Source organism: Myotis myotis, unplaced genomic scaffold (assembly GCF_014108235.1).
Source record: "Myotis myotis isolate mMyoMyo1 unplaced genomic scaffold, mMyoMyo1.p scaffold_m19_p_1, whole genome shotgun sequence".
In the NCBI taxonomy this organism is placed as follows: domain Eukaryota; kingdom Metazoa; phylum Chordata; class Mammalia; order Chiroptera; family Vespertilionidae; genus Myotis; species Myotis myotis.
The window spans coordinates 184,885,949-184,898,132 of NW_023416313.1; the positions used below are offsets into that span (position 1 = coordinate 184,885,949).

A 12,184-nucleotide genomic window follows, 5' to 3' on the forward strand; every position below is an offset into this window, starting at 1 on the left:
AAGAAAGGTCTTAAGGCTTCTTTTTGTCCCTTCCCCCATCCCTTATTTATTCTAGAATAAATAGGTGAGGAGAATAACTCTTATAAGGACCTGTACTCCTGTAACAACTAGTAGTGGGCAAAAGTATTTATAACAGGAGAGTTTATTATGAGCCCTTTAGGAAACTACATCTCAACACACTGGAAAAAAGAGGCAGAAGACCAGGAAGGAGGAAAAGAGTCAGTTTTGAATAGAGGAAGGCTCCCTGGCCTTGCCACTCAAAATCTTCCTCAAAGGCACAACCAACACATTTATTTTATTTGTTGTTTTGTGGAGGGAATACAGACATTTAGCACAGCCAGCATAAGAAAACCAAATTCTGTGGTCTCTGGCTCCCCCGCCCTTGCCCCCACCCCACGCAAAAAAAAAAAAAAAAAAATCATTTGTCATACCAGTTATTCGCTCTTTTAGAAAGGGAGAATTCAGCAATAGTTCAGTGTCTGAATTCTAACACTCCCAAGGCCTGGATTCTCAGACTTGTAGCCAGTTTCTTTTTTTAAACAAAGCAAATATCTTTGTGGTTTGATTTTCCCATTCCTTGGTTGTTGCGTATCAAAATTAGATAGAAATATTCTCATAGAGATGTCAAGAATGAACGAAAACACAGACCACAAGTGAAATAGCTCAAGAAAATAGTATTGCCAAAGTCTTTTTCTGTTGTTATTGTTGCCAAAGTTTGTCTATTCTACATTCAACCATGGTTCTAAAAGGAAAAGTCAAAGGCAGAGACTCTAAAAAGATGGTGTCTGAATGGCTTACCCTGGTCAGGCTCAAGGCAATCACTAACACCAAGTTCTTCTGACAGTGTGTTCTTCAAGGGAAGTCTGGAAACTTTGCCTTGTGTACGATATTCTTCCAGCTCAGACTGGAGTTCATCCACTTGGTCTTGTAATACCTGGAGTTTAAAAACCAGCATGAATATTGGATGTGACACCAAGCAACAAAAGAAAGGACAGATAAATTGGATATCATCAAAGTAAAAAACTTTTGTGCTTCAAAGGATACTATCAAGAAAATAAAAAAAATAAATAAATAAACCCTAGAGAATGGGAGAAAAGTTTTTGTAAATTGCATGACAGGGACTTGCAACAAGAATATATAAGGAACTATTAAAACTCAACACTAAAAAGACAAATAACTCATTTAATTATTAGGCAAAGGATCTAAATAGATATTTCTCTAAAGAGGATATACCAATAAGTAAATGAAAAGACACTCAACATCATTAGCCATCAGGGACATGCAATCAAAACCACAGTGAGATACCAGTTCAGAGCTGCTAGAATGGCTATAATAAAAGAAGACATACAATAGTAACTACTGGCAAGGTTGTAGAGATGGAACTCTCATACTGGTGGAAATGTAAAATGGTGTAAACCCACTGGAAAAAGTTTGGCACTCCCTCAAAAAGTTAAACATACAGCCATCGTATGACCCAGCAATTCCATTCCTCAGTATATACCCAAGAGAAATGAAAGCATATATCCACACAAAAACTTGCACACAAGTATTCACATCAGCATTATACACAATCTTCAAAACAATCCAAATGTTCATCAACTAATGAATGGATAAATAAAATCTGGTACAATCATATAATGGAATCTTATTTAGCAACTGAAAGAAATGAAGTACGGATACATGCTACAACATGGGTGGACCTTGAAAACATTATGCTAAATGAAGCAAGCCAGATACAAAGGGCCATGTATTGTATAATTCCATTTATATGCTATGTAAAGAACAGGCAAATCCATAGAGACAGAAAGTAGGTGATTAGTTGCCAGGGCTCGGGTCATGAGAGAAAGTTTAACAAAGTGGAGTAGGAGTTTCTTTTTGTGTGATGAAATGTTCTAAAATGGATTATGGTAATGGGTTGCACAATTCTGTGAATATGCTAAAAAACAGTGACACCCAGCAACAAAAGAAAGGACAGATAAATTGGATATCATCAAAGTAAAAAACTCTTGTGCTTCCAAGGATACTATCAAGAAAATAAAAAATAAAATAAAAAAACCCTAGAGAATGGGAGAAAACCCTAGAAATGGGTGAACTGTATAGTTACGAAAAGCTTTCAAACAAATAGAGAAGTGGATGGATTTGGGGAATTTTTGGAGGTAGAATCGACAGATTTTACTGATGACATAATTCACTTTAAAGACATATAAAAACACCTCTGCTTGATTAGAGCCGACAGCCAAACTTAACTGTAAAAGCAGCAGGAATGTTTCATTTCCTTACTGAAGATGTGCATATATATTTCCTGAGAAGGCAGACTATGACAACCTCAAAAGGAGGTGATGTTCTCATTTCTCTGACTGTTCATCTAAAGCAGTCAGAACTCAGTTATGCTTTCCTTGTTAGAATAACGAAGTCATTTTTTTTTTTTTTACTTAACTTTATTTTTATTGTTGACACTACTACAGATGTCTGCATCCTCCCCTCCCTTATCTTTGTCTACCTCCATTCAGCCCCAGCCCCTCTTTCCCTCTGGCCATCCCCACACTGTTGTGCTTATGTGTCATTCATATATATTCTTTGGATGATCCCTTCACCTGCTTTCATTCACCTCCCCCCTCCCCTCTGATAGCTGTCAGTCTGTGGCATGTGTCCATGACTCTGTTATTTGGGGGATTAAATCAGAGATAAAATCAGGGACATAAAATCATTCTAAATGAAGGTCTCATGTTGGAGAGGGATGAGACAGCAAAGTAAAAGTTTTTTAAATGTTTCATAGAATAACGAAGTCTTTGTGATTTAAGAAAAACTAAGCTAAAAAATTCAAATAACTAAGCTAAAAAATCCAGTATTTCTATTATTTATGTAAGGATTTTTTTTTTTGTCTCTTCTGGTAGGAATTTATAATTATTTACTAGCTAAAGATCTGAGTGGTTTCTGCTTCATTTGCATTTTGTAAATAAAATAAGGAATCTAAGCAGAAAAAACCCCCCACGGGACAAAAGCAAACTACATCAGATTAGGTCTGTAATGATGAATCAGGAAAGGCTAATTTTGGAATAAGCACATCACCATGACCACATATTCCTCCACTTGGAATAAGCCATATTTTCCTCTAGTAATTTCCGACCTAGATAAAGCAGACTTAAATGAAGTGTGCATGATTCCCTAATATTTCAAGATACTAAATAATAATATTAGCAGCTAGCATTTGGGTTAAGTGCTTACCATGTCCTAGGCCAGTGAAGGCGAACCTATGACACGAGTGTCAGAGGTGACACGCGAACTCATTTTTTTGGTTGAGTTTTCTTTGTTAAATGGCATTTAAATATATAAAATAAGTATCAAAAATAGAAGTCTTTCTTTTACTATGGTTACAAATATCAAAAAATTTCTATATGTGACACGGCACCAGAGTTAAGTTAGGGTTTTTCAAAATGCTGACACGCCGAGCTCAAAAGGTTCGCCATCACTGTCCTAGGCTCTGTTCTAAGCACTTTCCGTTCAGTTACTCATTGATCGTCACAACAACCCTATTATTTTTACCTCCTGCATATGAGGCACCGAGGCTCCCACAGAGTAAGTGACTTGCTCATGGTCACACAGCTAGGAAATGGTCAAGCGGGATTGGAACCCCAGCCCTGGCAGCTAGTCACCTACTTTCTGCCTCCACTCGCTAAGTCCTCTCCAGTCACTCACCCTGCACTGCTGCTCATATTCATTTCTCATCTGTGCCAGCCGCTCTTCTTGCAGGAAGAATTCAGCACTGCTGGGATCGAGGTCACCAAACTGGAAAAGGAAAAGGAGAAAGCTGTCATTTTCCCAAGTGTCCTTCTTTGACCTTCAACATTCCAAAGGTCCCAGAGTCTGGTGTTCACCCAGTCTCTTGAGTATGACAGGAATGTGACATTTAAGTAGGAACACCACCAACTGGGTGATGGGAAGAACATTCTAGAGGGATGTGTTCAGCTAACCCAGGGCTCATTTCTCAGTGCCGTGCAATGATTTTCTCACATCCAACCTCTGAAATGAAATCTCTGCAAGCAGTGACTGCTTCCCTCACCCACCTAAATCCCCCCCTGACAGTCATTTTCTTGGTGGCATTGCTCCTGCTCTTTTGCGTAAACTACACTGAGGTAGCTGGGTATCAGGAAGTCCCATTTAAACAGATTTACCTTTTCTGCTAACACATTTTCCAAATTTCGTTGAAGTTTGTTTGTCAGATTCTCATACTCTGCCAACTTCTCAGCATTTTCCAGCAGCTCATTTTCTAGTCGACTGTTTTCCTGAAGAAATTGGGGGAAATTAAATAGGCACAGATTGAAAAATAAGAAAACTGTTGTAGCATTTTATATGAGGCACACAAATCAGTGCTCTGGATTGAGAATTTGTTCATTTTGAAAGTTTCAGATTAGACAAAAGTAAGTATTTTAAAAATGGATGTTTATCTTATAATCTAAACGCCTGCCTCCTTTTTTATTGACCCTACAGAACTGTGCTGTCCAACAGGGAGCCACTGGCAGCCACGTGTGGATACTGAGCACCTGAAACACGCACAGCGCCAACTGAGGCATGCTGGGAGTGTAAAACACTCCCCCGAGGCCTAAGAGTTGGCACAAGAATATAAAATTGTTCAATAATTTTTATATACTGATTCCATCAAAATGATAATGTTTGGAGATACTACATTAAAGAAAATGATTTACAATTAATTTCACCTGTTCCTTTTAACCTTTTAATGCAGCTATTTGAAAATTTGAAATTACGTGTATGGCTTGCATTATCTTTCTTCTGGACAGCATTGCAGTAGAAAATTTAATGTCATGAAAGACATTCTCAACATCTTATCAAATGAGAGAAAACTGGTTTGGATAATAGCAAAAGAGAAGTCAGAAAAACTGTAAAAAGTAGAATAACCCTGTATTTTTATTTAGTGATGACAGAGTTTGGCTTACAATTTTATTTTGGTTTAAAGATGTAAAAGCTACACACATACAGGTTTTTCATAATTGGCATATGTTTAAATTATTGTAATAAAATAATACATAAAATGAAGTCCACAAAGGGTGGGGTTTTTCTGTATATATAATACTTGTTAGAGAGATTTCCACCCACATTTGTTAAAAAAAAAATATATATATATATATATAGTCACACAGACATGCCATTCAACCTATTTTCTATTCCAATGTTAAAGGCTGATTGGAAGAACAGTATTTTCAAAGTACGTTTTGCCAAAAGAATATAGAGCCAATATATGTTAACACATTCACATTCACACCCTCCCACAGCATATGGAGTAAAAGAGAACATATTTGAAGCATTTAAAAAATATACCATTCCCCCTAAAATGCCAATTCTACAACTCTAACCCTTCAAAGTATGTCTAGATTTAGATGTCAACAATGAGCAGCAATCTCAAGGTATCGGGCCTGAGGGGTGCTCTGGACACCGCAGAATCAGATTCTGTTACTGACAACAGGGAATGCAGTCTGGATGTGGGAAGGGAGTCAGATACGAATACAATGACCTATGATGGATCAGAAAATTGTCTTATTTCTGACAAGAACAAAGCGAGTGAAATGGAAATGAAAAAGTAATTTGGCCTGCAGTGTTGGAGAAAGCAGTGAAGGAGCATAAAAACCCACTGAGGAACTGAGAGAGCTGATGGCAGGTGCAGTGGGGTTGAATGGGGTTGGGGGCATGACAAGGGGGCGGGGGATTGCTGGTGGTTCCTGAGGCTAGAAAGGTATGGCAAGCCCCATTTTAGGGGCCTCCAGTGTTACCACATTGCACCCTTACAAAGGGTAAGAGCCTGATTGTAAGTGCTTTTTAATAAGGCAACTCTGGTGGCCATGCGGAGGTCAGACAGACAGCAGAAAGGCTGCACGTTAAGTCCAAGAGAAATCATGATGAATTCAGAGCCTGTGGAAATGGAGAGGCAGTGGATAAATCTGAGAGGCACTACAGAGCATCAAGACTTAAAGACTGATGAGTGAGGATGACTGAGGACTTGAGCTTCTGTGACACAGCACATGGCGATGATGCAGACCAGGGAGAAAATTCAACAGAGGAAATAGTTCAATGGTTAGGGAGCGAGAATCAGCTCCGTTTTTGATGTGTGGAGTTTGGGAACCTTTCATAACCTCAACAATAGTGAATATTCCACATGTACCAATTACCTGAGTAGCATCTCATTTAATCCCCATATCAATGCCTCGGGGTGGGTATAACGATGGTGCCCATTTTGCACGTTAGGAAGCAGGTTTGGGTAACTTGTTCATGGTTTTCCCGTAAGTAGTGGTATCCGGATTGGAACCAGGCAGTCTGAGTCCAGACCCCCCTCCCCGCTTATCTCTAGACTACACTGTACCATGGTATCTGGTGTCAGAGTCCAGTAAAGAGCAGGATCACTGCCTCTACAAGGCATGGGAAAGGAGAGCGGGATGCATGAGGGAAAAGGCACACTTGGAAGCACAGAAGCAAAGCTGATGGGCTCTGTGTGGCAGGAGACAAGTCCATTTGCTAAGAGGAAGGGGTGAGGGGAGGGCAGGGAAGGGAGAGGGCATCAACCTGGCCAAATAGCCCTGAGGACCCAGTGCAGCTTCAGGGGGGAGAGAAGAACAAGAATCAACTCTTGACAAACCAGAAGCCTGGATACCCCTGAAACTGAGATCCCAGCGGGCTCTGCTATATCTGGGTCACGGCCCAGCCGGGTAAATGTGTGGGAAACCCTGACTGAGCCCCGGGCAGACCGGCCCCCTTACACAGCTGCGGTTTCCCTAGCAGGACCCAGACCACAGAACCAACAGGAAGGTTACCTTTAAAGAGAGGGCCAGGCGGTCCCGGATGTAGTTCTCTTCTGTTTTTGCCTTTTCAATTTCCTGCTCAAGTTCCAAACGCTGCTTGCCCACCTGTTGCATGATCTGCTCCCTCTCCTTTCGGAGTTCATTCTTTAAGGCTGCTATGCGTTCCTTGTACTCTTCATCCAGTTTCCTGGGAGGAGAAAAGACCAGCAAGCTGCCATCGAATCCCTCAGAGATCCCTATATGGATCTACCAAAAATGGAAACAGAGTCAAGCAACTTGAGAAAGTATCTAGTGTATCCTGCTTTCCCTTAGGCTTAGCAAGACCTCATTCACTCCAGCCAGGTGTGGCCAGGCGGGCTGAGCCCCACTGCCCTGGGCCAGGGTGCTGGGTGAGGAGGGACCTGGCCCTACCAGTCGCACCTGAGGTTGTACTCATTCCGTCGCTCGATGGCCGCATGATGATCGTCCACCTCTGAGGCCATGAGAGACTTGAGCTTCTCGGCTTTGTCCAGATCTAACCGTAGCTTCTCTTTTTCTCTGCCCACTTGATCAACACGCTCCCTAGAATCAGAAATAAACTGAGTTAAAGGGAAACTGTTTCTAAGTAACAAGTAGACCCCCAAATGCTCTCATCTGGCTTGTTTCAATACAAACACAAAACCAAGACAACCAAACACCTTCTAAAACAAGGACATTTCATAGCTCCCTTCAAAAACCTACATGCACATCCACACTCTCCCTCATTTTTACAGTAGAGAGATGATAGCAGATTAGCCACATCGGCATATGGAAAAAATGTATATCCCAGGCATCTCAGTGACTTTTGCTGGAGAAGTAGAAAAGGAAATGAATGAAACAACTCACAGCAAATGCCGGATCTCAGCTTTGAAGCTGGCCAGAGCCGCCTGGTGGATGCCGTTCTTGGTGACCAAAAGTTCATTTTCAAGAGCCAGTGTCAACTCTGTCAAGTTGATGTTTCCATCAAGGCTAAAATCCAAGGCCTGGAAATCAGAACAAGTTCAGGAGAATCACAAGTTCTATCCTCTGAAAGCAGAAAGTGAAGGTTAACAAACCCAGAGAGCTAAATGTATAGTCTAGAACAGCCGTGGGCAAACTACGGCCCGCAGGCCGGATCCTGCCCGTTTGAAATGAATAAAACTAAAAAAAAAAAAGACCGTACCCTTTTACGTAATGATGTTTACTTTGAATTTATATTAGTTCACACAAACACTCCATCCATGCTTTTGTTCTGGCCCTCTGGTCCAGTTTAAGAACCCATTGTGGCCCTCGAGTCAAAAAGTTTGCCCACCCCTGGTCTAGAAGATGGATGATTACACTTCTTTAGTGACGGTTAAGGAACAATCTTTAGTCCAGAACATAACTAGCTCTCTTCAAGGAAACCATAACATGGTTACTTACATGTTTTTAAAGAAAATGCTATCTGGCACTTTAAATAAACACAGTGGTATAATTCTAATCCTTACCAACCAGAGATTAGTTAAGGGCATTTCTCTTATCAATAATTTAGGGGTTAAAAACATAGAAAGTAGTTAGCAACAAATTCCTGGTTAAAGGGGGTAGGAAAAGTTATCTCTTATCTTTGAGGTTTTGTGAATATAAGTATCATTAAGGAGAAATCAAATAATCAAATCACAGTTTCAAAAAAACATCTGGAATTTTTCAACCCTTTCCCAATTTGTCATTTTTCTCCCACTTTTGCTGCCACACCTTCAGTATCTCCTGGCTGTTCTCAATGCCCTCTTCCTGCCAGGTGTCAAGTATTCTCTCCACTGATGCGTAGCCCATCCCATCATCCAGGCAGGAGAAGACCCGGAAGCCAGTGGTACTCGTCATCACCAATGGGGTTGTAGTACGTCGTCCACTCTCATCAAAAGACTGGAGGGAGAAAGAGACTTAAGCAGGCTCCGGCATTTCAACAGGTGTTGGTGAGACCAACACTGGTCAGTCCTGCCCACAAGGAGCAGAAGGATGTGTTTCTCTAATTTACACAAGGGGCGGGGCGAGCCACGCAGCCCCTTGGATCTCCTTTTCCCAAGTGAGCCTAGAATGCAAAGCTCTTCAAAAACAAGGAACTCTGGCAGAGAGTTCCTTGCTCTAGAAGAGAGGTGTCTCTACTTAGCACCAGGTTTTTTCTTCAGTTAACATTTAGGGGCATAACTAGTGGTCTTCCCACTCTATAATTTACGGTCATTTTGCAAACCCAATTTTTCCTTCTTAATGGCTTATTCTTTCTTTCTTATTCTTCTTTTGCCTCTCTTTCTCCTTAGTATTCTTCTTCAAATAACCGATTAAGTCATTAAAAATTATTCACATGGGTTTAACTTCTACTTGTAAAGAAACCACTTCTGCCTGGCTGGTGTGGCGCAGTGGTTGAGTGTTGACCAGGAAGTCACGGTTCGATGCCCAGTCAGGTTACATGCCCAGGTTGCGGGCTCAATCCCCAACAGGAGGCGTGCAGGAGGCAGCCAATCAATGATTCTCTCACTCCCTCTCCCTTCCTCTCTGAAATCAATAAAAATATATATTAAAAATAAAGAAAAAAAGAAAAGAAATCACTTCCCATTTATTTCTTACCTGCATGGAGAGATGCCTTTTCAACTGTCTATATGGAGTAGATGCTGACGGTGTAAGGGATTTCCCATTTTTGAACAAGCCGTAGAAAAAATCTTCTACACTCATTGTACCATCAGGATCAAGATTATGGAAGACTTCCTCAAGCATCTAGAAAAAGGCGACCAAATGTTTTAAATATTTCACTTAAAATAACACAAGGCCCAGAGTACACTGCTGGCCAATAGAAATTGGCACCAATGTTGATCCCAGGACTCCAGAAATATAACATGCCCCTTTATTCTAGTTTCACTAAATTTACTTTCCTTTCTAGTAATATATCCTTCCACCTCACACAAACTAAAGTCCATCTCAACATCTTCATAATCTTTACACAAGTTAGCAATCACTGTTTTCTCTTTTACTCACACTTTTAAAGCAGGTAATCTTTCTTTCTTTCTTTCTTTTTTTTTTTAATTTCAGAGAGGAAGGAAGAGGGAGAGAGGGATAGAAACATCAATGATGAGAGAGAATCATTGATTGGCTGCCTCCTGCACACCCCCCACTGGGGATTGAGCCTGCAACCTGGGCATGTGCCAGACCCAGAATCAAACCATGACCTCCTGGTTCATAGGTTGATGCTCAACCACTGAGCAATGGTAGCCAGATGAGCAGGTAATTTTTTAAAAAATATATATTTTATTGATTTTTCACAGAGAGGAAGGGAAAGGGATAGAGAGTTAGAAACATCGATGATAGAGAAACATCGATCAGCTGCCTCCTGCACACCCCCTACTGGGGATGTGCCCACAACCAAGGTACATGCCCTAACCAGAATCGAACCTGGGACCTTCCGTCCGCAGGCTGACGCTCTATCCACTGAGCCAAACCAGTCAGGGCAAGCAGGTAATCTTTAATGTTACTATATATCATTCTCACAAATTAAAAAACTACTTAAAAATATAGCTTCCTAATGATGTAATAGTAAAAGTTAGTTGGACATTGAGTCATTGTACTGTGGTTACTCTACATAATATTGTATGTATATAAAATTTTTGAAACTGGTATGTTAGATAGAATTTGGTCTGGGGCAGATAGCAATGACCTAAAAACTTAGGTCTGAAACCCATGACTTGGGATTTAGAATGTTATTTGGAACGGTACTGCGTGTTTTGTGTTTTTATTTGTTTTATGCTTTAGCATGGGAGAAATGAAGATTGGAGGGGAGGGATTTTGTGTGTGTGCAATAGAAGGATTTTAGGAGGTGTAAAGAGAAGGGAATTTTCCTGGCCCTTTTGCAACCCCTGGCAGTAATCAAGTGGTCCTCATCATATAATGGGGGCAGAGGACACTGGACTACAGTCTCTGCCACAGGCTTGCCTAAGGAGATGGTTTGTTTCCCAGCTCAACAGAGGAAAGGAAAAGAGAATAAAGCACATGAATCGCTGAAACACAAAACAGGGAGGGGAGGTAAAGACCTCTTTCTCCTCCTGGCAGTTGGATTCCTCTTTTCTATGGGAACATGCCTCCAAGGAATAAAACAGAGGTCACCGGAGGATCTTGTTAAGTGTGGTCTCCGATATAGTTCATGTGGGGGTGGGACCTGAGATTCTGCAATTCTAACAAGATGCCCACGTTGCAAAGTAATAAACAGAATAAACATCAAATTTACTCTTATTGCATTAGAGCCTACAATTAATTGGGTCCACTCTAACAAAGGCCTCTTTGTAACATGTCCTTAAATTTTCAATATTCATTTCCTAAGTCTGGACTATAACTCGGATTCCTGTCATCTCAGAATTGTTGATTTTATTCTTCATGTAATTGCTTGAGGCATTCTTTCATGTCAAATGCCTTTTTTTTTTTTTTCCAATTCCTATCCAATAGGAAACAGCTGTCCCTGTTTCTATTTATAGCCACTTCCTCTGGAGAGGACTCTAAAACAAGAAAACCATTCTTAAGGGTGGAAATCTTTGGCAGAAGCAATGGCTCCAAATAGAGAATTGTGTTATGAAACTCTAAGGTATTTGGGTCAAGATTCTATGTTTGCTAAGATCCCTTAGCTTCTCAGTCCCTTCTTATCAACCAAAAGTACACGTTCTTAGAGGACTAGGCCTTCCAGACCATCAAACCAGAAGTCACAGTAAAATCCGGCTCCGGTTAACTGCAGTTGACAAGCATGTTGTGGCTCTAACCTTAGACCCACACTGCTTAACCTTGTGACCTTGGCCAAATCCATGCATAGCTTCCAGATTGCCTAAACACCCATCACCTGATCCATTCCAAGGGAGCCCTGCCAGTGACTGTGCATGGGGCAGTGGGCAAATGGTGAATCAAAAGGATGTGGATTCAGAAGGGGGTGGATGAGCAGCGTTGGGCTGAAAAGAACACAAGTCAACTGAGCAACTGGGGCACCCCCTGCAGCCTGTGCAACAGGAGCCAAACTTAGACCCCTGAGGACATTCTTACTCCCCAGGCTACACCAGCCAGATCTTTGGATGGCTGATTTCCCCATGTGTAAGTTGCAAAATAATGCACTAGAATAGGAACCATGAACCCCAAATACCCAGAGAGATCAGAAGGTGATATATGAGGCAGAGTGGTCCTGAGACGTTAGAAAGTAGTGCTCTTTAAAGTAGTGAACTGTACGCATGAGGGCATGCCCTGCCCAAAGGCCCTAGGCACTTCCTGCTGCCAGCAAATGGAGCCAAATCTAACCTTTAAAAAAACTTCCTGATTTAAAAAAGGGCAGCAAAAAAGTTCAATTTCTAAACATTGCGCAGGCCAAGTAAAATAGCCTCTGGGCC

At 41.2% G+C, this 12,184-nt stretch overlaps 1 protein-coding gene across 10 annotated transcripts in view; it reads right to left on the reverse strand.

Moving 5' to 3' along the window:
• Nucleotides 1–12,184, reverse strand: part of NIN (ninein) — a 104,442-nt gene that overhangs the window by 36,844 nt on the left and 55,414 nt on the right. For 9 of the 10 annotated variants that reach the window (XM_036306528.1, XM_036306536.1, XM_036306543.1 and 6 more), the window contains 8 exons: nt 9,402–9,548; nt 8,535–8,702; nt 7,671–7,807; nt 7,227–7,367; nt 6,819–6,993; nt 4,173–4,283; nt 3,697–3,786; nt 799–934 (listed from right to left, as the gene is read on the reverse strand). In XM_036306528.1, coding sequence (XP_036162421.1) covers nt 799–934; nt 3,697–3,786; nt 4,173–4,283; nt 6,819–6,993; nt 7,227–7,367; nt 7,671–7,807; nt 8,535–8,702; nt 9,402–9,548 — 1,105 coding nt within the window. The remainder of the gene's footprint in view (nt 1–798; nt 935–3,696; nt 3,787–4,172; nt 4,284–6,818; nt 6,994–7,226; nt 7,368–7,670; nt 7,808–8,534; nt 8,703–9,401; nt 9,549–12,184) is intronic. The other variant, XM_036306551.1, reaches the window with a different exon arrangement.